Genomic DNA, 27,958 nt, shown 5'->3' with positions numbered 1-27,958 from the left:
ACTGATAACAGTAAACCCAGCTCTTTATTTACGACAGTCACATAATCTCTGGTCAAGATGTGACGCTATGAAGAACCAACAAATGGACTTCCCCAAACACTAAAAGGTTCTGGTTTTCACCAGCCTCAAGGGTCCCCCCAAAACATTTTCAAGCAGCACTATTAGATCATCCAGGAACCACTTTAATTACTTACGTGATTCACTCTTTAGTGGTTAGTGAGTTAGAAGGTTCTGATCTACTCTCTCTACTACTTTTCAGCAACAGAATCATTGTTAATGTTCAATGGTTTTAATTATTTATTTTTCTTTTAACATAGACCATTTTCTAATGTTGAGTTTTCTCTGGGATTTTTTATACGCAATCAAATGACTTATTTTATACTATAAACTAATGTAAAGTTTCCCTCAGTTCACAGTTTCATCATATCTAGCACTGTTTCCATTACTTACAATATTTTCTGATCTCCAGTTGGGCCTAATTTTCCATGTATGAGAGTGTTCATATCAAATCAAGCTGTTTAAATACAATCACAATGTTATTCTCTGATCATTTATAATTATATTTATTTTAACTTGTTAATCATTCACTGAAGTATAACTTTTTCTACTTAATGATTAGAAAAAGTAAATATTGCTCTCTTGAAGGTTTTAGAATACCAATCGTTGTCTACAAATAGATTTCTCACATGACTCATATCTAACAAAGGTGTTCTGGTTATAGAAACTGTCTTTGGCAGTTCTTATTCGCAAGCAGTTTTCATCTTTTATTCAAATTTGATTACAAACATCTATAAGAATGCTGTTTTTAACTTGTTTGATCATTATTTCCTATATTTTGTTAGAAGTGTCTTAGGTCCTAATGGAGACGAGTTGGGATTATAAAATAGGTAGTATGTATTAGCTAATTAGATGAATAATTGTATTAACATTTACTTAAACTTTAGATGGTATTGTCAACGGCACATATGTGATTTAACATCAATTTAATGGGACACTAAAATCTTGAGCAAATAAAAATTAAAATCATGGGGACAAATGAAAAACCTCATGGTTAATGTATGAGTCAGGGATAAATTGTTCATGGATTTTGTGGACAAATAAAACATGTAGATAGATTGTTTTGGTCTTTAAATAGGCAAAGTGAAGTCAAATACCTGTTGAGTCAGCATTAATACAAGTGGCTGCCATGGGTTTCAGGGATGTAAATTATTCTTTTTCATTGAAGCTAGGTAGCTGATTCATGTCATTAACCTTGCTAGCTTGGATTCAGAAGATAACATTTGAATTTTGGCTCTAATACTTATTATAGAGTAAAAAAGCACGTGTATACAGCTGTGTAACCTCAGGCAAATTTCTCTGGGCTTCAGTTTCATCAACTATAAAATGGCTGTAGGTATACCTACCTGGCAGGGTTTATGTGAGCATTAAATGAGATAATACATGAAAAGTACCTAGTACAGTTTCTGACACTACAGTCAGGATGCAATAAAATATTCTTCTTATAATAATTATTAAGAATAGTATAATACAATGTCAAAAACTTATCTGTAATAATGGTCTCAATCCCCATTTTAAGAATTAAGACCAATTTCTCTTCTTTTTTCTCTCCATTTCTGTGTTCTTTTTGTTTGTTTTGTTTTGGTGTGGGAGGTGAAAGTAGTGGAAGGCAGCAAATAATTTTTTTTTTTTTTTGGTGAGGAAGATTTGCCCTGAGCTAACATCTGTCGCCAATTTTCCTCTTTTTTTGCTTGAGGAAGATCAGCCCTGAGCTGTCTATGCCAACCTTCCTTTACTTAAATGTGGGTCGCCGCCTCAGCTTGGCTGACGAATGGTGTAGGTCCACAGGATTTGAACCCATGAACCTGGGCCACTGAAGCGCAGAGCTCAACCACTACACCTCCAGGCCAGCCCTAATTTTTTTTTTTTTTTTTGGTAACCTTCTTTTTTCTGTCCTTCATTGACAGAAAGGCTTGGGCTAGTTTTTTAGCTACAAGATTTGGCAAAAATTAATTTTGGTATATTATTGTCTTGCAACCCAAGTTTAACAAGGGAGTTTTTAAAAATTCCTTTATTTTTTTCCATTTCAGATGATCCTTGAGGATTTTTCTATCTAACCAAGACAAGCCAAAAAAGGCTTCTGCTAATATTTCCATTTCAAAATATTATACTTAGTCTACAAGATATTGGCGGGGGTTGGGCAGAAGAGATTTAAGAATGACATTTAATCTACTTAAGTGTGCCTGTGAAACACTGCAACCTTCTTGTTCAAGAAAGCAGTTACAGCAGTCTGTAGCCATCATGCAAATGGTGGCCTTTTAACAGCTATTATTGCAGTTTTAACACTAAATTTTGGTTAAGAATTTCAACAGAGCCTTTAAGAAGTGTACTATATAAAGATGATTGTTTTCTTTTCTTTTCAAATATAAAATATTCTCTTTATGTGCTTATTTTATTTATTTTTTTACTTTTAATTGTGGAAATTGTCATAACACATAAATATAGAAAGAATAATATAATGAACCCTCATGAACACATCATTCAGCTTTAAGAGTTGTCAGCATTCTGCAGCTTGTTTCAAAATAGGCTGTTAGTGTAAAATTTTTAATAGAAACAAGTATACATAATTGATTTGCATGTTCTGAAAAGACTATATGTTTATGCCAGAATCTGTGTTGGGGTGTGTGTTTGTCTGAAATCCACTTTTATTCACTTGCAGTTTTAAATTCTTTCTGGGACAAGGTAGATCTTCCTTAAATAGAAAATAATCAATTGAATTATGTGATAAATACCTACCATGTACCCAGCCTTGTGTGAACTTCTCTGAGAGAACAATGCCAAGAAATACTAAGGCAAAGTTCCCCAAAGAGGTGGAAAAATAGAAAATAAAGAGAGTCTTGTCCCAGGCTCAGGAACAAGTTGTTGAGGCCTTGACCTAGAGTAGAATTTCCCAACATTTCTTGTCCTGAAAGCCTATTTCACGGTATTAAGCAATCTCTTGAACCCCTGAAGAATTTAAAAAATCATTTTATCATTTGTGTTGTTTATACAAAAAAGTGTTGACATATATTTTGTTTCATTTAAGTCTATTTTATTAAAGATTGTATTGAAAATTTTAAAATAAATTTAGGGCCGGCCCCGTGGCTTAGAGGTTAAGTACGTGAGCTCTGGTGCTGGCGGCCCGGGTTCGGATCCCAGGCGTGCACCGGTGTACCGCTCCTCCAGCCATGCTGAGGCCGTGTCCCACATACAGTAACTAGAAGGATGTGCAGCTATGACATACAACTATCTACTGGGCTTTGGGGGAAAAAATAAATAAATAAAATTATAAAAAAAAAATAAAATAAATTTAAAATATTCAGGAAATAAATTATGTATTTTTTTATTTTTTTTGTGAGGAAGATCGGCCCTGAGCTAACATCTGCCAATCCTCCTCTTTTTGCTGAGGAAGACTGGCCCTGGGCTAACATCCATGCCCATCTTCCTCCACTTTATATGGGACGCCGCCACAGCATGGTTTGACAAGCAGTGCGTCGGTACGCACTGGGATCCAAACCTGCAAACCACGGGTCAAGGCAGCGGAGCGCATGCACTTAACCGCTTGTGCCACCAGGCCAGCCCCGGGAAAATAAATTTTGAATATTTACAATGCTCACATACATAAACATAAATATTGGCATTTTCTAATTTAATAAATATTTTTACACTATTAAAATTATTTTAATTACATAAGAAAAAGCATTTTATGACACATTTTTAAGTGACACACCGTGTTTGGTTTTAGGACCAAATGTATACTAAAATGCAGCATAAAATTTATGTACTCAGTGGTGTTTTCCAAGTCTGGTACACCTACCTCTTTTTGTGTGGGAGAGGACATTGCGTGTAACAAAGATGAAAGTGTTTTATTTTAAATGTTGCATATTTATTTTAAGGGTATTAGAAAATATTGATCTCTCTTGTATAGTAGGATGTAAAGTTTCCTTGCAAAATAAATATTTTAAAGAAAAATGTTTTAGTAAATAATAGTACAGGTCTCACTTGGATATGCAAATAAACAAAAAAGCCAGCAGAATAGCCAACATGAAATGATGCATAAAAAACTAAATTTTGTGGGAGCCAGCCCGGTGGTGTGGTGGTTAAGTTCGGGCACTCCGTCTGCTTCAGTGCCCAGGGTTCTCAGGTTCGGATCCCGGGTGCAGACCTGCGCACTGCTTATCAAGCCATGCTGTGGCAGTCCCACATACAGAGTGGAGGAAGATGGGCATGGATGTTAGCCCAGGGCCAATCTTCCTCAGCAAAAAGAGGAGGATTGGCAACAGATGTTAGCTCAGGGCTAATCTTCCTCATCAAAAAAACCAAAAAAACAAAAAAACAACCATTAAACTTTGTGAAACACGATGTTATGGCATCCAAAATGGTTAAAAGCTGCTTATATAACATTTTGTTTGAATTCTTGAACTTTGCTTTTTAAAAAAGTACAAGGTTCAAAAAGTAAGTTTAGTGTTTTGTTCATAAATAACTATATAAGAGAAATGGTTTGAGGCAGCTCTTTCAAGTATTTCATAAATAACACAAAGCCACTAGGAACGGTTTATTCCCAATGCATGAAAAGCTAAATTAGATATCATCATCAATGTTATTTCCTCGTTTAACGCTATTTTAAAACACAGTTTCTTCTCTAAAAACATCCTGATACGCTATAAATTAATTTTGAGTTTAGGTATGCACCTTACAGATCTGGTAAAAATCTCCTTGAGGCAATTTTGTAAAATTGACGCAATTTCACGTCCTTTATAGTAGTTACATTTCAATGTCCTTGTTCTTCACACTTTGTGTCTTTAACCAATTGTCCATTACAGGTTTAAGTCAGTGGTTTTCAAGGGAAGAAAGGGGGAGTTTTTCCTCCCCACCCCAACCAGGGGCCATTTGGCAATGTCTGGAGACAATTTTGGTTGTCACAACCCTGGGGACAAGGGTGCTACTGTCATCTGGTGGGTAGACGCCAGGGGTGGTGCTAAACATCCTACAATGCACAGGACAGCCCACCACAACAAGGAAATTATCTGGCCCAAAATGTCAATAGTGCCAAGGTTGAGAAATCCTGGTTGTGTATAAACAGTACATGTCTATGAAAGATAATGATTTGAAGCCATGAAATGATCAAATGTAAACAGTACATGTCTATGAAAGATAATGATGTAAAGCCATGGAAGCTGGTAGTGTTTAGTGGAGTAATAAACTGAATGAGTTGCCATCTCATGAGCAAACTTATCTCCCCCAACCTCTGTGCATGTCTACTCAGAGGCTCTCAAATGTTCCATTTTAAGGTAGGGAAATCTACAAATTTAAGTTATTATGCATATTTATTGATTTAAAAATAGAGTGAAAACAGACACCATTATTGCCTTTACTAATGTGAAACCTTGGGGCTTTGCTGATCTGAGGAATGAAAGCATAGGCCGAACAGTCTGGAATCTGTCTCTGGGATTTTAAAACTGAACTTGGGAGAGAGAAATCTTCCCTCTACAAAGGAGAGAATGACCCACAAGAAGAAATGGATGTGAGAGACCAAGATAAAGGGCTTCTGTGAGTGTCCCGGTTCCTGGGTCCATTCATCGTTATTTGGTTACCACGCCAGGAAATTGCTCATTGTTACTTAAGTCAACTTAAATTAGGTTTCTGTGACTTGCAACCAAGAGTCCTGACTAATACAGCACTGGATTAATATAGGCAATATTTCAAGAATTAGAAATAATATAATGGAATATGAATTTTGAGCTTGAGATTGGTTCTTTGATTACAAGCTTTAAGATAGAAATCCTAAACCACTCATTCGGCAAACATTTATACCTAGCACGTACCTAATGTTCTGTGCTAGATGCTGGAAACACAAAGATGAATAAAAAATAGTCTCTCCTTTCAAGGAACTCTCAGCCTAGTTGAGGAGACAGAAAAGTACCACGTGGTATGAGTGCTATGAGAGAAGCAAGCACATCTTATCATGGGAGACCTCAGGAGGGGCACCAACCCTAACGGGGCAAGAATAACTCAGAGGTGGTGACTGCCTAGATTGAGTCTTGAAGGACATTAGATGGGTAAAGCAGGGAGTAAGAGGGCATTCTAGCTGGATAGAGCATTAGTAGAGGCTGAGCGGAGAGGAATAGTAAGGTGAAATTGAATAAGGCATTATGGTGGAGTGTGGGGTGAAAGGAGTTGGCATTAGTGATGGGGATGGGAGAACGGCCAGGAAAGAGCCTGGCAAAGGGGCTGGGGGTTGTGTCTTGAAGATCTTGGTGAAAAATTGGGACTTTATCCCAAAAGCTTTGGGGAGCCACTAATGAATTTAACGCAGGGGAGTGACATGATGCCTCTTAGAAATATCACTCTGCAAAAAGGGGATAATAGGTACCTGGCAAAGTTGTTGCAAAAATTTAAGATAATATTTAAAGCTATGATTACTCTGCTTAGAGATGGTCAAGCCAAAAAATGCACCCTATTTCTATTCCAAATATTGTTACAAACTCAGAGTGGAGCATCCATCAGTAGGTGTGATTATGGCAAATTTTTACCCGAGGCTTAGACTCACTTTAAGGTAACCACCAGCTCTGCAAAAAAGTGTAACATTCCAGGCCAGTCTCAGGACTGGCTAGACCATTCAAGTTTCCTCCAAACCAGCACATTTCAGACTGGGATGGAGTTTTTAAGATCATCCTGGAACTCAAAAGACCCCAATAGCCACTATGAAATCTTTTCAATACCTGAGGATTGGGAAATAAAGTGGTCTATAACCACCTATGAATTTAGTTTTACATTAGGCTTTTTAACTCAATAAATGTTCTTGGACTAAAAACTAATCCTAAAGAATGCTTTTTCTGGGTCACAAGGTAACACAAGAAGGAAGAAAGACTTCATTGCAACATAAAATATCAAATTAATCTTTTCTATGTTAAAGGAAGGACAGAGAGGGGACAAGTGGGAAAAACAAGTTCACCTCAGGCCACCAAACCATTGCAAGATTTCTCTCTGGGGCCATAACTCATGGGGCTATGCAGTATATTTCACTTTATGATTGATTTCAAGGGATACCTTACACTCTTTATTTAGGTTAGTGATTAAGAAATTTTAAAGAGATGGAAGAAATTATTTTGAAAACACAATAATTTAAAAATATAATCCCTCAATTTAAAACAGTAAAATTTATCTTACTACCAGAGAGTGCTAATTTTGTGTTAAAGGCAGAGTTTATCTCAAATTAGAGGAAAATCTAAAAATATAGCGTTTTATATACTGAGTTTGGAAGCAATATCTATTTGTTAGTTACAACTTTTTCCTGGGTATTTTTATCAGATAGCCAGTTTTAAAGGCTTTAAATTAACCACTAAACCATATTTTTCACGAAAATTCTAATTGTTAACATGTTTCCAGGTAACTGAAAACTTTCGACAATTTAGAATGCTTTTCTTTATAAAAAAGATTAAATAAACATATATGGGATATATTTGCATAGGAAACTTTAAAAAGACTATATAAGAAACTATTAACTGTAGTTTCCTCGAGGTTGGGATTGTCAGGTGAAGAGGGAGAAAGGAATTTAACTTTTTCACTTTATATCATTTGGTACAATCTGGTGTTTCTCAATTTACAGGAGCATGTGTTGTTTTAATAATTAAAAGAACTAAATAAAAGAAATATTTTTCTAACATATATGCATAGTCTTCATAGTTAATAGCTATAAGTTTTCTCCCCTTTAAGGTCTTATTTGTCAAATCATAGTGTATCCACACAGATTAACAGTATTTTCTATATAGAACTCTATTCAAAGATATGTAAATGACCTTGAAATCCCTACAATGCAATCTGTTTACTGCAAGGGTAGATGTGACTGAACAATAACACAATAATCCAGAAAGTTTAAAAACAAAATGAAGGGTTATCAGATATTTTTGTCTGTGCAAATCTAGATATGGAGTAATTTTATGTTTCTATACATCTTTTCTATTTCTACATATTTAACATTTGATTATTAAAAAATCATATTACTTCTCCTAGCACATTACAAAACCCTGCTAATAAAGCTTTTTCATTCTCAAAATATAACAGGTGTCCAGAGTAATTTGTTTTTCTCAAGTAAACTATTTTACTCAAAAAGTTAAACCTGATTCTGGATATTAGCCTCAATGAGAGGTGAAATCTCTTGAAAATCTCTGAAAGATTGCTCTTTTAAAAACATTCTTATAAAGATATTTAGTGTTTAATTACGTTGTCATTTATAAATCCCATGTTCACCACAGCTGCATTTTACTCTGTAACCTTGGGCAAGTTATTTAATCTCACTAAACTTCAGTTTCTTCATCTTTAAAATGGGGATAATAATAGGACCTAGTTCACAAGGTTATTGTGAGAATTAAATGTGATAATGCATGTAAAGTGCTTAATGTAGTCTGTGGTACATAGTAAGCACTCAATAAATATTAGCTATTATTTTGCTTACATTTTCACTATTGTTTCAATAATTTTAACATTTGCCAACATAAACTCTAGTTTTTGAAATATACTGCTTTAAAACACTAATAATAAAACACAGAATATAGCATATTCTTCCCAGTTTTTATATTACTAGTTTAATTTTAACTCCTAGAACAATTAATCTCATCTTTTCTGCCATGTAACACAAATAAACCAACTGTGAAGTAGATTTATTTCAATTCCTGTATTTAATATGTATCAGTTATCTAATATTTATTTAGCTTACTATTGCTAAGTATCACTAACAATAGAAATACTAACAACAAATACATATTTTAAATGGTCATGTCTTAGCATAATTCTGAAATGGTTGCATGTTGTCAGAAAAGGGTTCCAACAATTAAATTTAAAAAGTACTGGTTTTCCACAGGATGAAAGCAAACTCATATTCTCACACTCTAATGTATAATTGTAGATTTAAAAATAGTTAAATAATTTTAAAAGTGCAACTTTTAAGGAAAATAATTGGATGAATGTTAACAATAGCGTAAATAAATAAAACACTAAATATGCACTCTGAAGATAGAACTTGTGAGTTAGACTAAGATTAGTTGAGTTGATTTCAATAAAAAGAATTACTTAAAAGGAAGATACATTTCTTAGTGTTTCTTTTTACCTCCTGCTCCTTATACTCGGAAGCTATGATATGAAGACAGCTGTACAGTACCTTGATCAGGTTGTGTCCCACAGTGTAGACAGCTGCTAAATTTCCCTTCTCTCCAGGGGCGTGCATACCTGTCCCATACCCATGCCAAGCAACTAGATATGGGTTGTGAATTGTAATCCAATATTTGACACGGTCCCCAAACGTCTGGAAACAGTATGTGGCATAGTCATTGAAGATATCTACTATGGTTTCATTTTTCCACCCCCCATATTTTTCTTGTAGCGCCAAAGGCAAATCCCAATGGTATAAAGTAACTATAGGTTCAATGTTCCTAAGTACTAGAGCATCGATAAGAGTACTATAGTACTGGAGACCTTTTGCGTTGGCAACTGCTACTATTCCATCAGGGAAAAGTCTTGGCCAGGAAATTGAAAATTGATAGAAAGAAACTCCTATAAAATCCAGGGCCGATAGGTCTTTTTCCAGAAAAATGTAACTGTCACTGGAACTATTCGTGCTGTTGACATTTTTAAGGTGTGTATGGATGAAATGATCCCATATAGAGGGTCCTTTTCCATCTGTCTTCCAATTCCCTTCCACTTGAAATGCTCCAGTCCCAACTCCCCAGAAAAAGTTTTTAGGAAAAGTGTCATAGAGAAACAGCTGACTTTCATTTACCGGACTAAAATTAGGATTCTTAGTCCATATAGCTCTTCCGTCTCCAGAGAATCCCGTAACAGCTCGTAGGAGAATAAATACTGACAGGATGACAGATCTTCGTAGTCCCCCGTTGGACATTGTTTTCCTATAGCGTATGTTTCTTTCATCGGTGCTGGAGAAAATCCATTCATTCCCTGGAGATCCTGCTGCACAGCTTGGATTCATTTGCCACGCACTGCTAGACTGTCTTATCAAGGCTTCAGTAAAAGCTTGTGATTGTAAAGCTCAGTCAATGATTAGCTTGAACTGTGAGACTTAGGATGGATCCTGGAGAGCAACGTAATTTGAGGGAGGTGGTTCTATTACACTCACCACCACGTTTCCTTCTCTCTTATTACAGGAGAAATTAGATGAAAATGCATCACTGACAACAGTTCGAATGTGAACTAAAACGTATATAAACAATGAATAAAAATGCCATGTATTCTTTGTAGCCTTTCATATTGACCCAAATCTTTTCTGAATGTTTTGAACATTATTGAATAAAGTATACACCTTTTCTATTTTTATAGTTTTTGAGTGGTAATTTTGTTATTTCACATTTCAGGGAAAATCAATCTTATATACAAATAAATAGCATTCCTATATGCCAATAATAAAGAATTAGAAAACATACGATATTACACTTCCACAAAAATAACACATCTAAGAATAATCATATTAAATGCTACCTATTTTAAGAAAATTATAAAAATGTATCGATATATTTGAAAGATGACAAATGAAGAAATATATAGCACTTTCTGGGTGGAAACACTGAATACTTTCCAATTTAATTTATAAATTTAATGCAGTTTTAACCAAAATCCTCTAATCCCAAATTTTAATTCAACAAAATTATTGTGAAAGTTCTTTGAAAAATAAATAGGCAATAATTGAAAAAAAACCCCAGACAAACCTGGAAAAGAAAAGAGTGAAAGCATAGCCTAACTTCAGATATGAAAACACAAAAAAGCACAGTTTAAACAACATGATTCTGGAATAAGAATAAATAGAAAGAAATATTGTGTGGAATCTTTAGCCTCCAAATAACCTTTATAAAATTTAATGTTTTAAATATTTGAAGTATCACATACTAATGAGAAGCAGAGTAGTTAATAGTTTGGCCTCTGGAGTCAGACTACCTCAGTTTAAATATAGCTGAGTGGCTAGGGACACATTATTTAGTCTTTCTGCACCTCAGTTTTCTCTTATGTAAGAAAAAGCATAATAATAGTATCTACTGCGTGGATTATTGTGAGGATTAAATGAGTCAATACATGTAGAGCACTTAGAACAGAGACGGACACATAGTAAGTGCTCAATACACACTACTCTTATTTTTATGTGAAGGGGAATGATTATTCAGGAATTGATGCTAGGATTTAGCATAAAAGACAGAATGTTCTGGCTCCTGCCTATATTTTTGGCTTCTTTTCTCAACAGTTAACTACATGTAGCACCCTTCCCGTCAGCCATAACACACAACTTTCACTAAGTTGTACATGTATTGATCACTCATATCCCTGTGCCTTGGTATGCATGCTCTCTGCATAGGATGTGTCCCCATTTCACCTAGCTCATGTCTACCTGTTCTTCAAAACTTCAGCACGTCCTCTGGAAAGCCTTTCTGACTCCCCAGTTTGATTTTATTTATTTATTTAAATTAAAAAAAAGTTTTTACAGTTTACTGACTTTCTTGTGAAAAATCTTCACAAGCACTGCAGATAAAGTCACTGCAGAATCTTGACTCCTTCTGTTCTCCCATCTCCAGCTCATTTTCTGCCAGCACCAACACTGGCCTTTGCAGTCCCCTTGACTTTCTTCATTCTGTTCTTGTTTCTTTTGCTGTTTTCTTGAGGTCTGTTTCTTCTCGTACAGGCCATGTCTTCCAAGTCTATGTCTGGGTTCATTTTTTTTTGCTGTAATCCAAGGAATTGTAAATCATGCCAAAGCCAGTTGTCTTACCACCACCAAAATGTGTTCTGAATCCAAATACAAAGATGACATCTGGTGTGCTCTTGTACATTTTGGCTAGTTTTCCCCAAATTTCCGTCTTAGGTACTGTTGCCTTCCCAGAATGAAGGACGTCACTGACCGTTTGTTTCTGCTGAAGTAGCCCATTGGTCATGAACTTCCCGGTCTGGAAAGCTGCTGTGTGCTTTGTGATGGTGGTCAATCTTCAGGCAGCCAGAGAGGGAAAAAGCCAGTTTGATTTGATTTAGATGGATCCCCTCTGCGTTCCTGTGGCAGCCCGTGCTTTCTTTACCATGACACTTATCACACAAAATCACTAAGTCACATGATAAATTTATCTATATCCTTTGTTCAACTGTAATCTCTTGCTCTTTTTTAAAAACAAGGACCATGACTGTTTGTTTTCCTATTGAATGTCTGGGGCCTAGTAGTCACAAAAGGATAAGTTGAATGAATGAATGTACCTATAGTACACTATGTATACCTCTATCCCTGCATTTATTACATAATCCTGGAATTGTTTGTCACCTCCTCTAGACTGTAAGAATATCTCTTATCTAAATTTTTATTATCACTTATCAGAGTAGATGCTTAATCATTGTCTATTGAATGAATGGCATTGATACAATTAATTCACTATTTATAAAATAAAATTTTTCCAGGTTTACTGAGATATAATTGACATATAATATTCTGTTAGTTTAAGGTGCACAACATAATGACTTGATATGTGTATATACTCTGACATAAATACTAAAAACAAAATTTTTAAGTGTAATAATTTACTCCCTCACAAATATATTTGATTCAAAAATATATAGCCACAGAAATGGTTAAGATGGTAAATTTTATGTTATGTGTTTTTTACCACAATTAAAAAAATATATAGCCACAGAAAACTAGAAGAAAACAGAACTAAATATTAAATTATATAGTTTATATGATCATATTTACATGTGATCATATATAAATAAATTATAATGAAAATATATAAAAAATTAAAAATTGAAAGGCAAATAACAAACTTGGAAAATGTTTGAGCAAATCTAGAAGGCAAATGGCCAACTTTTTATTATGTAAGTAATTCAAGCAAATCAATAAGAAAAACACTAAATCAGGTAAATGGCCAAACAACATGAATAAAAAATATAAAAGAGGAAATGCAACTGTATAGCTAACAAAAAATTAAATAAATAGTAATTAAAAATGCATATAAAGATAACTATATAATATTTTTTCTTATAAAATTAGCAAAATTAAAATAAGTGATGAAAATCAATGTTGATGAGATTCTAAGACATTGCTCATGGGAATATAAATTTGTACAATACTCATGGAAAACAATTATTCAATATATCATGAACCTTAGATTTTTTCATATCTTTTAATCCAATTTCAGAAATTTATCATAATAAATTAATTCTAAATATACAAAATGCTGTGTGTGCAAATATTTTTATAGTAGCATTATATATGACAGAGGGAAATTAGAGGGGCCGGCCCCGTGGCTTAGCGGTTAAGTGCGTGCGCTCCGCTACTGGCAGCCCGGGTTCGGATCCCAGGCGCCCACTGTCGCACTGCTTCTCCCGCCATGCTGAGGCCGCGTCCCACATACAGCAACTAGAAGGATGTGCAACTATGACGTACAACTATCTACTGGGGCTTTGGGGAAAAAAAGGAGGAGGATTGGCAATAGATGTTAGCTCAGAGCCGGTCTTCCTCAGTAAAAGGAGGAGGATTAGCACGGATGTTAGCTCAGGGCTGACCTTTCTCACAAAAAAAAAAAAAAAAAAGATGGAAATTAGAAATAAAAAGATTCATTCATAGGGGAATAATTACCTAAAGTATGGAATATCCATTTGATGAAATATTGTAGAGTCATTAACATTTTCAAAGAATATGTAGTAACATTAAAATATTTAAGATAAAAAACTAACTGAAAAAATCCTGACAAGAAAATGAATAATCAGTATGCTTATAATGATGTAATAAGAGTAATAACCCATATATAGAATTATAAGAAAATACTCACATTTTACCATATTGTGTTTGGATGAGAACAATAGGTTACAGTTATTTTCCTTCTTTTATATATTTAATTTTAATTTTTTACTTTTATTATTTATATTATTTTTTTCTTTTCTTTTTTTATGAGGAAGATCAACCCTGAGCTAACATCTGCCAATCCTCCTGTTTTTGCTGAGGAAGACCGGCCCTGGGCTAACATCTGTGCCCATCTTCCTCCACTTTATGTGGGATGCTGCCACAGCATGGCTTGACAAGCAGTGTGTTGGTGCGCACCTGGGATCCAAACCCCAAGCCACCGCATCAGAGCGCGCGTACTTAACCGCTATGCCACCGGGCCGGCCCCATTAATTTTTTTACTTTTAATAACAGAAATGAACATAAAAATAAAAAAAACTAGTCAATATTAGATGTAAAACTTTATTGATGAGAAACTAGATACTTTCCTGCTAAAATTAAGAACAAGGCAAGGAGGGGCTGGCCCAGCGGCATAGCGGTTAAGTGCGCATGCTCTCCTCGGTGGCCCAGAGTTCGAATCCCGGGCGTGCACCAATGTACCGCTTGTCAATCCATGCTGTGGGGGCATCCCATATAAAGTGGAGGAAGATGGGCATGGATGTTAGCCCAGGGCCAGTTTTCCTCAGCAAAAAGAGAAGGATTGGCAGATGTTAGCTGAGGGCTGATCTGCCTCACAGAAAAAGGAAAAAAAAAAAAGAACAAGGCAAGGATGTCTACTCTCAACATTTCTTTCTCAACACCATACTAGAAGTCCTAGCTATTGCAATAAGACAAGAAAGGGAAATAAAAAGTATACAGATTGGGAAGCAAGAAATAAAACTGTCTTTGTTTGTAGATGATAACGATTGTCTATGTAGAAAATCCCAAAGAATTAACCAGAAAAAAAAAAATCCTAGCACTAATAAACAACTATAGCTAGGTTACAGGATACAGGGTAATATACAAAAGTCAATTGCTTTCTTATTTACTAGTAATAAACAATTGGAATTTGAAGTTAAAAAGACAATACCATTTACATTAGCACCAAAGAAAAGATTAAATGCTTAGGTATAAATTTAACAAAATATGTACAAGATCCATATGGGGAAAATTACAAAACTCTGGTGGAAGAAATCAAAGAAGATCTAAATAAATGGAAAGATATTCCATGTACTCGGATAGGAAAATTAAATATAATCAAGATGTGAATTCTCTGTAACTTGATCTATAGATTCAATGCAATCTCAATAAAAATCCCAGCCAGTTATTTTGTGGATATTGACAAACTGATCCTAAAGTTTATATGAAAAGGCAAAAGACCCAGAATAGTCTACACAATATTGAAGGACTGACTATCCAAGGACTGATGCTACCTGACTTCAAGACTTACTCTAAAGCTACAGTAATCAAGCCAGTGTGGTACTGGCAAAACAAAAACAGACACACAGAGCAATGGAACAGAAGAGAGAGAAATACACCCATACAAAAACGGTCAATTGATCTTCGACAAAGAAGCAAAGGTAATTCAATGGAGGAAGGATAGCCTTTTCAACAAATGGTGCTATAACAACTGGACATCCACATGCAAAAAAAATGAATCTAGACACAGACCTTACACACTTCGCAAAAATTAATTCAAAGTGGATCATAGGGCCCGCCCTGTGGCTTAGTGGTTAAGTGTGCACGCTCCGCCACTGGCGGTCTGGGTTCGGATCCTGGGCGCGCACCGACGCACCACTTCTCCGGCCATGCTGAGGCCGCGTCCCACATACAGCAACTAGAAGGATGTGCAGCTATGACATACAACTATCTACTGGGGCTTTGGGGGAAAAAAAAAAAAGAAAAAGGAGGAGGATTGGCAATAGATGTTAGCTCAGAGCCGGTCTTCCTCAGCAAAAAGAGGAGGATTAGCATGGATGTTAGCTCAGGGTTGATCTTCCTCACACACACAAAAAAACAAAAAACAACCAAAGTGGATCATAGACCTAAATGTAAAATACAAAACTATAAACTTTATAGAAGATAACATAGAAGAAAATCTAGGAGACCTTGGGTTTGGCGATGACTTCTTTGATATAACACCAAAATCACAACCCAAAAAAGAAAAAATTGATAAGCTGGACTTTGTTAAAATAAAAAACCTGCTATGCAAAAGACACTGTTAAGAGAATGAAAAGCCAAGCCACTAGGAGACTATGAGAAAATCTTTGCAAAACAGATAAATATCAGATAAAGGACTGGTAACCAAATGTACAAAGAACTCTTAAAACACAACAACAACAACAAAATTAAAAAATAGGCAAAAGATCTGAATAAACACCTCAGCAAAGAAGATATACAAATGGCAAATAATCATATGAAAATTCATAAGGAAACTTCAAATTAAAACAATAATGAGATACCGTTACATACCTATTAGAATGGTCAAAATCCAAAACACTGACAACACCACATGTTGGCAAGGATGTGGAGCAACAGGAACTCTTATTTATTGTTGTGGAAATGCAAAATGATACAGACACTTTGGAAGTTTCTTACAAAACTACTTATAAGCACTTACCACACTGTCCAGCAATCACACTGCTTGATACTTCCCCAAATAAGTTAAAAACTTATGTCCACACAAAAACCTGCACATGAATGTTTATAGCAGCTTTATTCATAATTGCCAAAACTTGGAAGTAATCAATATGTCCTTTAATAGGTGAATGGATAAACAAAACTGTGGTATCCTCACATAATAGAATATTATTCAGTGATAAAACGAAATAAGCTATCAAGTCAGGAAAAGACATGAAGGACCCTTAAATGCATATTACTAAGTGAAAGAAGCCAATCTGAAAAGGCTACATACTGTATGATTCCAACCAAATGACAATCTGGGAACAGTAAAAAGGACACTGTAAAAAAATCAGTGGTTGCCAGGCACTGGGGGGAGGGAGGGATGAATAGGTGGATCACAGAGGATTTTTAGGGCAGTGAAACTATTATTCTGTAGGATATTGTAATGGTGGATCCATTTATCAAAACCTATGGAATGTACAACACAAAGAGTGAACCCTAATGTAAACTATGAACTTTAGTTAATTATAATGTATCAATATTGGCTTATCAATTGTAACAAATGTACCACACTAATGCAAGATAAAGGAAATTAGAGGGGGGAGAGAGTGATGGGGTATATGATGGGGTAAACTATAATTGCTCAAGAAAAAATCTATTAATTAAAAAAAGTTTATTGACAAAGGCTGTTTTGAAATGTGTACTGAGTATTTTTTTGCTAATGACCAATAACTTATCATTAAACTATTTCAAATTTCATATGAGAAAACAAAAGAAATGGACAATTGTCAGGACAAGTTCATTAAGCTGATTAAATCAGAACATATGTAGATAAAAATAACATAACTTCACACTCATTAGGATGGCTATTATGGAAAAAAAAAAAAACCACCAGAAAATAACAAGTGTTGGCAAGTATGTGGCGAAATTGGAACACTTGTACATTGCTGGTGGGAATATAAAATGGTACAGCTACTATGGAAGATAGTATGGTGGTTCCTCAAAAAATTGAACATAGAAGTACCATTATCCAGCAGTTCCACTTCTGGGTGTAGCTCCAAAGAGTTGAAAGCAGGGACTCCAGCAGGTATTTGTACACTCAGGTTCATGGTAGCATTATTCATAATAGCCAAAAGGTGGAAACAATCCAAATGTTCATCATCCAATGAATGGACAAACAAAATGTGGTATGTACATACAATGGAATATTATTCAGCCTTAAAAAGGAATTAAATTCTGAGACGTGCTACAACATGGATGAATCTTGAAGACATAATGCTAAGTGAAATAAGCCAGACACAAAAGGACAAGTATTTCATGATTCCATTTACATGAGGTAGTTGGAGTAGCCGAATTCATAGAGACAGAAGTAGAATGGTGGTTGCCAGGGGCTGGAGGGAGGGGAAAATGGGGAGTTATTGTTTAACGGGTACAGAGTTTCAGTTTGGGAAGATGAAAGAATTCTGGAGATGGATGGGGATGATGGTTGCACAACAATGAAAGTACTTAAGGCCACTGAACTGTACACCTAAAAATGGCTAAATGGTAAATTTTACTTTTGTAAATATTATATTTGCATATTTTACCATGATAAAAACATTTTTTTTGAAAGAATGAATGAAAAAAGACCTTGATGAATGAAGAAACCTTAATGATGACAATAACTTAGTACTGAGGCTTAAAGAATTTTCATATATTTATGAAAATAGATCATGAATTTATGCAATTTTTATAATTTAGTGAATCAGGATAGGAGCTTCATCTCTCTTAAACAATTATCAATTTTTTTGTGTGTGTGAGGAAGATCAGCCCTGAGCTAACATCCATGCTGATCCTCCTCTTTTTGCTGAGGAAGACGGGCCCTGAGCTAACCTCTATTGCCAATCCTCCTCCTTTTTTTCCCCCTTTTTCTCCCCAAAGCCCCAGTAGATAGTTGTATGTTATAGTTGCACATCCTGCTAGTTGCTGTATGTGGGACACCACCTCAGCATGGCCGGACAAGTGGTGCGTTGGTGAGTGCCCAGGATCCAAACCCGGGCTGCCAATAGCGGAGCGCGTGCACTTAACCGCCAAGCCACCGGGCTGGCCCCCATTATCAAATATTTATTGACTATTTTACTCATAAAAAGGCCTGTGTTAGGTCCCATGAGAGAATATATATGTCTCTACCCTCAAAGAGTTTACAGTTTAGTCAAAGAGAAAACATAATAAAAACCATAAAATGTCTAAGAATACAAAATATTATCTCCCAGGTACCAAGTGAGTGGGACAGACATTCACACTCTAGGAATTCTATATTTAAAAGATCACTTCATAATGCTTTGTACAAATGATAGAATTTTACAGCTGGATGGGTCCTTAGAGATCATCTAATTTAGCTTTTTATTTTATAGATCAGGGTTTTGAGACCAAGATAGTAGAGACCAGAATTCATCATTCAATCATTCATTTATTCATTCAACAAATTTTTATTGAGTATCTGCTATGGGTCAAGCTCTTTGTTGGAGGTTGGGATTTAAAACTGAAGATGTTACAGTATTCACGAATCTTATAGAAACACATAGGAAGGGTATATAATCCAGAATGGTAAGTCTGTGTGTGTGTGTGTGTGTGTGTGTGTGTGTGTGTGTGTATGTGCATATGTGTAGGTGGAAGGGTGGAGTAGAGGTGCCTGAAAACTCTGAGTTGAGTCCTCAAAAATGAAGAATGACAAGATGTTAGCCAGAAGGAAGAGGAAAGGAGGGAGGGAGGCTATCCCATGTAGATGGAGTAGTATATTTGAAGTCCTAGAGATGAAAAAGTTTGGCAAATGGTTCAGGATACCCAGGTCAGAAGAGTTAGTGGGGAATGGCAAGAAATGATTTGCAGATATGGGCAAGGACCAGGTCATAAAGGACTTCATGAACCGTATTACTGGCATTTGGGCTTTATCTTGAAAGAAATAGGCAGCTATTGAAAATATTTTAAGCAAATGTATGAGTTAGGGTAATACTGTACAAATAGACCCCAAAATACAAAATCAAGGCCCAAATAGAAAGTCATTTGCCATTTGTCTAAAGGAGTTCCTAGTTGTCAGGTGGCTCTTCTCCACAGTGATTCAGAGACCTAGGGTGCTTATGTCTGTGGTTCAGCTACCCCCTAAGGCCTCACAGTGGCCTCACACCCCCTGCACTACCCAGCAGGTAGAAGTGGACATCTTAAAAGCTTTGGCCTGGAAGTGATGTACATAATTTTTAATCATATTCCACTGGAGAAAATAGTCATGTGGCTACCTCTAGAAGCAAGGTGGGCTAAAAACACAAAGCCCCTGGCTGGGCAGTCACTCCATACTCTATTCTATTCTCAATGCTATGGAAGGGAGAGCATAAATTCTGGTGTTTAGCTAGCATTCTCGGCCACAAGAGAGTGACATGATCAGATCTGCATTTTAGGAGAATCACTCTTGCACTGAGTGCAGGGAATGCATAATACCGGAAGCAGGGAGAATGGTTAAGAGGCTCTTTTGTTAATTCAAGTGAAAAATGCTGTGGCTTGAACAAACGTGGTAGCAGTGTAGATGGAGAGAAAGAGCCAAATTCAAGAACTACTTGAAGATAATGTCAACAGGCCTCAATAATCAATTGGATGTTGAGACCGATTTTGGGGAAGAAAGAGTCAATGATGACCCAGACTTCTGACTTAGGCAACTGGGTGAAATTGAGAATATAGTAGATGGTAAAAAGAAGATGGTATTTTAAACATTTTTGAGTTTGCAGTATGAGACATCCAATGGGCAGGTAGCTATTTGAGACTGAAGTTTGAGGACAGAATGGACATGAATCACATAGAAAGAGGTAAAAAAGCAGTTTTTCTCAAGTCTTTCAAAACATTTTTTATTGTGGTAAAATATACATGACATAAAATTTACCATTAACCATTTTTTGGTGTACAGTTCAGTGGCATTAATTAAGTAATTCACATTGTTGTGCAACCATCATCACTATCCATCTCCAGAAATCTTTCATCTTCCCAAACTGAAACTCTGTACCTATTAAATGATTTTCCCTTACCTTCAGCCCTTGGCAGTCACCATTCAACTTTCTGTGTCTATGTGAATCTGACTACTCCATGCCTCATGTAAGTGGAATCATACAGCACTTGTCCTTTTATGTCTGGCTTATTTCTCTCAGCATTGTGTCTTCAAGGTTCATCCATATTGTAGCATGTGTTAAAATTTAATTCCTTTTTAAAGCTGAATGATATTCCATTATATGTATATACTACATTTTGTTTATCCATTCATTGGTTGATGAACATTTGGGTTGTTTCCACCTTTTGACTATTGTGAATAATGCTGCTATGAACACGAGTGTATAAATATCTGTTAGAGTTCCTGCTTTCGCTTCTTTGCAGTGTATACCCAGAGGTGGAATTACTAGTTCATACGGTAATTCTACGTTTAATTTTGTGAGGAACTGCCACACTGTTTTCCTCAGTCTCAATTTTTGCTGTGCGTCAGAATCACCTCCTGAACTTTAAAAAATTCACGTGCTCCATCTCCGCCCCTGGAGACTGATTCAGCAGATCTGAGTAGACATCTGACTTCTGTTTCTTTTTAGAATTCATATTTTAAAAAATACTAGTAAATTATTCAAAGGTGGTTTTAAAAGAATGAAAATAAAAGAATATGGAGCAAAAAGTTGAAGTCCCCCCCGTCAACATTTGGAGTGTAACCTTACACACATACATACACACACACACACACACAACTTTTTATACTTTTAAAAAACATAAATGTGATCACACACTATACACAGTGTTCTACAACATGCTTTATTCTCTTAATTATTTATTTTGAAGATCTTTCTATGTCAGTACACATAGGTCTAGCCTGATGTTTTTCAATGGATGCATAATATTCCATGATATAGATGAACCGTATTTTATTGATTTCACCGTTTACCTCCTGGTAAACATTTAAGTTTTTCCGTTTTTTCTATTACAAACAATTCACCGTTTAACAGCCCTGAATTTAAAACTTTGCATATGTGAGAGGTACAAGAGATTACTAAAATTGGAATTGCTGGGTTAAAGGATATGTACATTTTCTATATTCATGGATATTTCCTGACTACCTTTCAGAAAGGCACCTGATATTTTTAAGCTCCTACCATTAGTGCATGAGAGCCAGGTGCCCCTACCCTTCTCAACATTGGGTATTACCAGTCCTTCTCTTTTTTGTCAATACGGTAAAGAAAAGATGGCATTTCATTTCTGTGTTCATTTGCGTTTCTTGTGTTACTAATGTTTTCATATTTTTATTGGTCCTTTGTAGTTCCTCTCCTGTGAGTTGCCTTTTCAGCTCTTTTGTTTACTTTCCTGTTTTTTGTCTTTTTCTAATGAAGCAGAAGGAGCTCATTATATATAAAGTGTTGAATCCCTTGTGTGATATATATGTTCCAAATATTTTCTGCCAACAATTTGTCTTTTAACTCTTTTTCTTTTTTTTTTTGGTGAGGAAGATTGTCCCTGAGCTAACATCTGTTGCCAATCTTCCTCTTTTTTTTTTTTTTTTTGCTTGAGGAAGCTTGTCCCTAAGCTAACATCCATGCCAATCTTCCTCTATTTTACATGTTGGACGCCACCACAGCATGGTTTGATGAGTGGTGTGTATGTCTGCACCTGGGTATCTGAACCTGTGAACCCAGGCTGCCAAAGCCGAGCACACCTACTTAACCACTACACCCCTGGGCTGGCCCCCCAACCCAACTCTTTTTAAAAACAGCTTTATTGAGATATGATTCCCATACCATACAATTCATCCACTAAAAGTATACAACTCAATGGTTTTTAGTGTATTCCTAGTTGTGCAACCATCACCACAATCAATTTCAGAACATTATTTAACTCTGTTTTAATGCATTTACGTGTGCAGAAGATTTCCATTTTTGTGCAATCAAATTTATTATTCATTTCCTTCAGGGTTTCTGGGCTAGGAAAGCAGTCTCCACTCTAAAACTACAAATATATTCTCTTTTTAGTACTTTCATAGTTTTGTTTTATCTGAGTAAGATTTTTGCTGTATATTTTATGGAAGATGTGAATTTATTGGAATTCCTTTTTCACATGTCTTTTCTATGCTGACTTGTGTTCATTTACGAGATTTTTTTTTTTTTACCTCTAGTAGACACTACTCTGTATAAACAGTGATTATATTCAATTCTACTTAAACTGCATGTCAAGAAAGACAACCGGTAGATTTCTATGCAAGTTCAAAAAATTTTTTATTGCAAACATTGTTGAAATATGAGTGAGGATTCTAGGTATATCTTATAGAAGCTCAAATTCTGAAGAGTTTTAAAGGACTATAATATCCAGGTATGCGGTCATTCTTACTATAGCAGCAGTTCTCAAATAACTGATGATAGTTTCCTTTACTCGCTATGCCTAACATTGTTTCTGTGAAACAACCACCACCAAAATTATGGAATAACTTTGATTGTAGGACTTGGAGAATGAAAGATTATCCTAATCATAAAATCTACTATCACTACAAAATGCTGTTGACATTCCTGTCGCTCTGTTTATAAACACTCTTAAAATTGCCAATGAATATTTTAGGGTATTAATCCACAATTTGAGATGCATTATTATATAATCAAATGTGTATGTCAACAGTAAAGTTATATGCTTTCGGGTAAATTTACTACTTTCAAGATAAATGTTTCCTCTAACCTAAGTGAAGATACTGATTTACTTGGGAGAAACTTTTATTTGTAGGATATAAAAATCATCAGTCAAATTTATATAAATTTAGATTACTCAAGCATAATCATCTTACGAATGTTAACTGGATATCATTCAAGAATTAAGATAAATGACATATTTAGTGCCTAATTTCCTAAATTAGAATATGAGCACTTTAATAGTGACAGATTATGACGTCATGATCAGGTTCATAAATGGATTACAAGTTCAAAATCACCGGTCTCGATCTGCCGTCATCACGAACATAGAAAATGACAAGCCGCCTAACGGACTGTTTTCTATAAGGAAAATGTTCCAACAAACCCTGACAAAGCAGGACATGCTAATATTTATCCAGAGGGCAGAAAGTCACATTTGTCGTTGCACAGTACAAATTCGATCGATTTTTGTTTAAAGTCTACGTGGAAGACAATGTAACTATTGTGCTCCTGAAAAGGATTTCAAAGTGCCTCCAAGTAAAGAGTTATTCCTATCACACAGATAAGTTAATTAAGGCAGAGGTATTAACATGGAGAATTTATATTGACCTTAGCAGTTGTTTTCCACTTACACGTGGTAGTAGTTAGTTAGATTATAAAGGATGACCAAAATTCAAATCATGCACTTTCTAATACACAGCTTTTAGTCATTTCAGGAGGGAAATGATTTAATTCTCTGTATATGTTATGAAAAGAGAGCCAATTATTATATGCATAATCCAACTATTCACAAATTTAGTAACATACTAATAAAGATGTTAATGTCAATATTCTAACTTTTGGGGTAAATAGTTCTTCATGCAATGTAAACAATTCTTCCACCAGTGATATACATATGTCTAAGTGGGCGAGGGAAAGAGATCCCTGACTTAAGACAAAATTGGTTTTGTTGACAAAAGTTTTCCCTGAAGCCCTTTCTTTTAAGGATTAAGACAAAGCCAGTGAGCATCAGGTGATCAGATGCAATATATAATATATCCCTTAAAAATGTGTCTTCTCTGTGTTAGGTCTCAAATCATTATTAATAAATCATATTTAAAAAAACATTTTAGGCTTTTAACAGTTGCCCTTAATTCTGGAAACTGCGCTGCATATTCATTTGCTGTATCATCTGTTACCAATGTCACTTTACAAATGAATTATTAGTCTTACTGATTCATCAGCTGGTTTGAGAAATACTTATGCTATGAAGACTGAACTAATGACTGAGGAGAGCATGAGGAAAAATTTTGATGAAAATACTTTTAAGAAAAAATGCAAGGAATCTTTGTTAGCTAATGTTTTACATCACCAATAAATGACTTTTCTGTGCCTTTCTTAAAAACTATTTAAAAATAAGCAGCCCTAGTTTGTTGTATTCTTTGTGTATCCTCAACTTCCTGGAGATGCGGTATTACAGTCTTTCAATTAATACTGAGACATGGAAATAGTTATGACATATTATCATTTTATTCTTATTGTCAAAGGAACGCCACATAGAGATAGAAGGTGCCACAGGCTGGTCTTTTGCCTAGAACGAATTCAAACTAGATGCTATTATAGAATAGTGCCTAGTAAGGGTTAAAATCCAGATGCAGTTACTATGTAGAAACAATCTTAATAAGAGACTCTGCATGGGTTGTAATTAGTATTTTGGTGGTGAACATGATGTAATCTATGCAGAAATAGAAGTATAATGATGTACACCTGAAATTTTTACAATGTTATAAACCAATGTTACTGCAATAAACAAAAAATTAAAAAAAAAAAAAAAAGAGACTCTGCCACTCCCCTACAGACAAGCAAAAAGAAAAAAAAAAAAATCACATTTGGTAATCCTTTTAGCCTTCTTAAGATTTCTCTGCCATGGAAAACAGATGGGTATCATATTTTGCCATAAAACACATGGTAATCTTTTTTTTTTCCTTTATGGTCATAAAATACAAAGTATAAGAATGATGAGATCATAGCAATCTTTTGTCTTAAAATCTTATAAAGCCTTCCCATTACACTTAGAATAAAATTTAGGCTTCTTGCTAGGGCCTAAGGCTCTATCTGATCTCTTCCCTCACTTCTGCCCAAACTCATCTCTTATCACTTCCATTGTTAACCCTGCACCGGTCATAAAACTGGCTTTCTTGCTATTCCCTGAATATGTTTAACTCATAGCCATATCGGGGCCTTTATACTTGCTGTCCCTTTCTCAACATTCATGTCTCAGCTCAATGGCCCCTTCTAGAGGTCTTTTTGATCACTTATTTACAATACTTCCACACCCTCCTGCCCAGTTATCCTCTATCTCATTATGCTGCTTTATTTTCTTTGCAGCATTTACCCTTACCTGAACGTAGAGAATTTATTTTTGTCTACTTATTCATTTTTCTCTTTCCCTCAAAAATATAAACTTCAGGGAGGCTGGGACTGTCTAATTTACTATGGGTTCCCAGCATGCACATAAAAATGAGCCGACACACAGTAGAGCTCAATAAATATTTGGTGAATGATGCATCGATAAAAATCACCACAGTGGAAAAAATAAGTATGAATATTCTGTTCATGCTTATTTTTTGTTTACATTTTGGGTTCTTTAAGATATTTGGGTTCTGGTTATCTGGTTACTTTACAACAAACTACCTCAAAACTTAGTACCTTAAAAGAATAACCATTTTATTATGCTCACACCACTGCGGGTCAGGGGATTTAGGCAAGCCTTGACTAGGTGATTTTTCTGCTCTATGTAGTGTTGACTGGGGTCACTAGTGGAATTCCACCAGCAGATGGTATGGTAGGTCCAAGATGGCTTCACTTACAAGCCTGGTACCCGGTGGAGATGGCTGTAAGCCTGAGCTCAGTGGCCCCTTCTTCCACTTTACATGGTGGCTCAGGGCTCCAAGAGAGCAAGGTGGGAGCTGCTAGTCCTCTTAAAGATTATGTCTGGAACTGTCATAGCATCATTTCCACCATATTCTTTGGTCAAATCAGTCACAGGCCAGCCCAGGTTTGGGGAGGACTATCAAAGCATATGCAGCCATTCTTAGTCTGGTACATTTCTGAGATAGAATATTCCAAATAAACGTTCCCAAAGAAAACAATCCAAAAAATTCAGTTCAGTATCTTTCTGGAAGCTACTTTCTGGTGACCTAACTCTCACCTAAATTCAAAGAAGGCTTCAAAATGCTAAAAAACAAAACAAACAAAAAACCCCACAAAAGTTAAAAGTACTATAATGTAAAAGATACGTAAAACTGTTAATGTACATCTTATTTACTTATTTACCACACAATGAACATTGTAAATTGGTTTAGGCTCTCTGAAATTATAGGCAAAAATTTATGTGATGTGTCTGCTTATGTACATTTTTCTGGGGAGTAGATTCATAGTTTTTATTGATTTCTCAAAGGATCTAATGACCTCTCTCCTCCCCAGTCAAGTATCTCCCTAAGCAAAATTATGGAGTAGATAAGTTCATTTTTGGAACTTTCTTGATAGTACCTAGGCTTGCATAATAATAATGATAACAGCTGGCTTAAAAAAAAGATTATTATCTGCTTATGTGCCAGGGACAGTTCCATAACAACCCTATGTAGTGGTACTATTATCTTTATTTTACGGGATGAAGAAACTGAGGCACAGTAACTTGCCCATGCTCACACAATTAGCATGTGGTGGGGCTGGGAACCCTAGCATACTGGCTTCAGAGGGTCCTAGGCAACGGGGCCCTGTTCATGTGTAATAGTTTACTCCTTTGTAAACTGGGGATAGTAACAGTAGCCAACGTCATTGTGAGTTAGATGAGCTAAACTAGAATAGTCCATAGCTGCATGCCTGCACGTATTACAGAGGTTGTTTAATCAATACAAGTTCTCCATGCTTAGCCTCTATTGTATTCCAGAAGCCTTTGCTATCTTTCATTGTAGAGACGTTGGTGTGATAAAACGCAAGACAGCACAGGAGGTGGGTGGGTAAGGATTTGAAAGTCTAGGGCCAAAGCTGGAGATATTGCTCTCTCCACTAAACTCCTTAGGGTCTCATGTTTTCTCTTAAAATTGTATGCAAATGTCGCATTCTATTCCACAATTCGGTTGCTTATCTATTAATATAAAACTTATTTACTCCAAAGCTTTTCGGATAGCTGTTTTTCTATGGAGACACACCTTGTTCGTGCCTTGCCTTCACACACACCACCGCTCTTTGAGGGACTTATTGGCGCATGTTTGGGAATTTGGACACCTAGATTCCTAGCCAGGGCCCCTTAGCTTCTTTGGGCCTCATATTTTTCATTTATAAAACGGAGTGGATGGTGATGTCTAGATGATTTTATTAGCCTTTTTTGCTTTGGAATTACACAACATAAAATTGTCCTTTGGCCTGGTGGTTTTCAAACTGTGGGTCTCCACTTAGTAGGCGAAATAATCAATTCAGTGGGTCAAACGTTAAAAAAATAATATAGATCAGAGTAAATACTGTTTGGTGAAATTCTTGTTTCAGAAAAGATATTTAAATGTAATATGTGAAACGTACTCCTAAAATGTTGATCTTACTGCGGGTGTTCGTAGAAACACTTGACAGCTACTGGAGGGCAGTGCGCTCTCCAAACCTGTAACTGGGAGGAACCTGGTTTGCCCGCCTTCCCAGGAAATCAATCTCGGAACCTCCACTTGAGCGCCCCGGCCAAAAGCCAAAGGCACAAATCTGCGCGCGGGGCACTGTCCCGTCGCTTCTCGCGAAGGCTGCGGCCGGCCGGCCTCCGGAGCGGCACCTGGGCCCACGTCGCACCTCCCGCCTCCCGCCTCCCGCCGGGCCCGAAGGGACGCCGCGCGCCTCCTGACGTCATCAGCGGGCGCCGCGCCTCCCCCTCCTT

General features: G+C 36.0%; 1 protein-coding gene and 1 pseudogene across 1 annotated transcript in view; both read right to left on the bottom strand.

Annotated features, from left to right (window-relative positions):
• KLB (klotho beta) overlaps positions 1–10,018 on the bottom strand; it is a 32,960-nt gene extending 22,942 nt beyond the window's left edge. Inside the window, exon 1 of the mRNA XM_058546901.1 lies at positions 9,194–10,018. Coding sequence (XP_058402884.1) covers positions 9,194–10,018 — 825 coding nt within the window. The remainder of the gene's footprint in view (positions 1–9,193) is intronic.
• Positions 10,019–11,607: 1,589 nt separating this feature from the next.
• Positions 11,608–23,377, bottom strand: LOC131409219 (small ribosomal subunit protein eS24-like; annotated as a pseudogene).
• Positions 23,378–27,958: the final 4,581 nt, after the last annotated feature.

This window comes from Diceros bicornis, chromosome 8 (assembly GCF_020826845.1).
Source record: "Diceros bicornis minor isolate mBicDic1 chromosome 8, mDicBic1.mat.cur, whole genome shotgun sequence".
Classification (NCBI taxonomy): Eukaryota; Metazoa; Chordata; class Mammalia; order Perissodactyla; family Rhinocerotidae; genus Diceros; species Diceros bicornis.
Note: the sequence above shows the minus strand (reverse complement) of the source record. Positions and strands in the feature narration are given on the sequence as shown.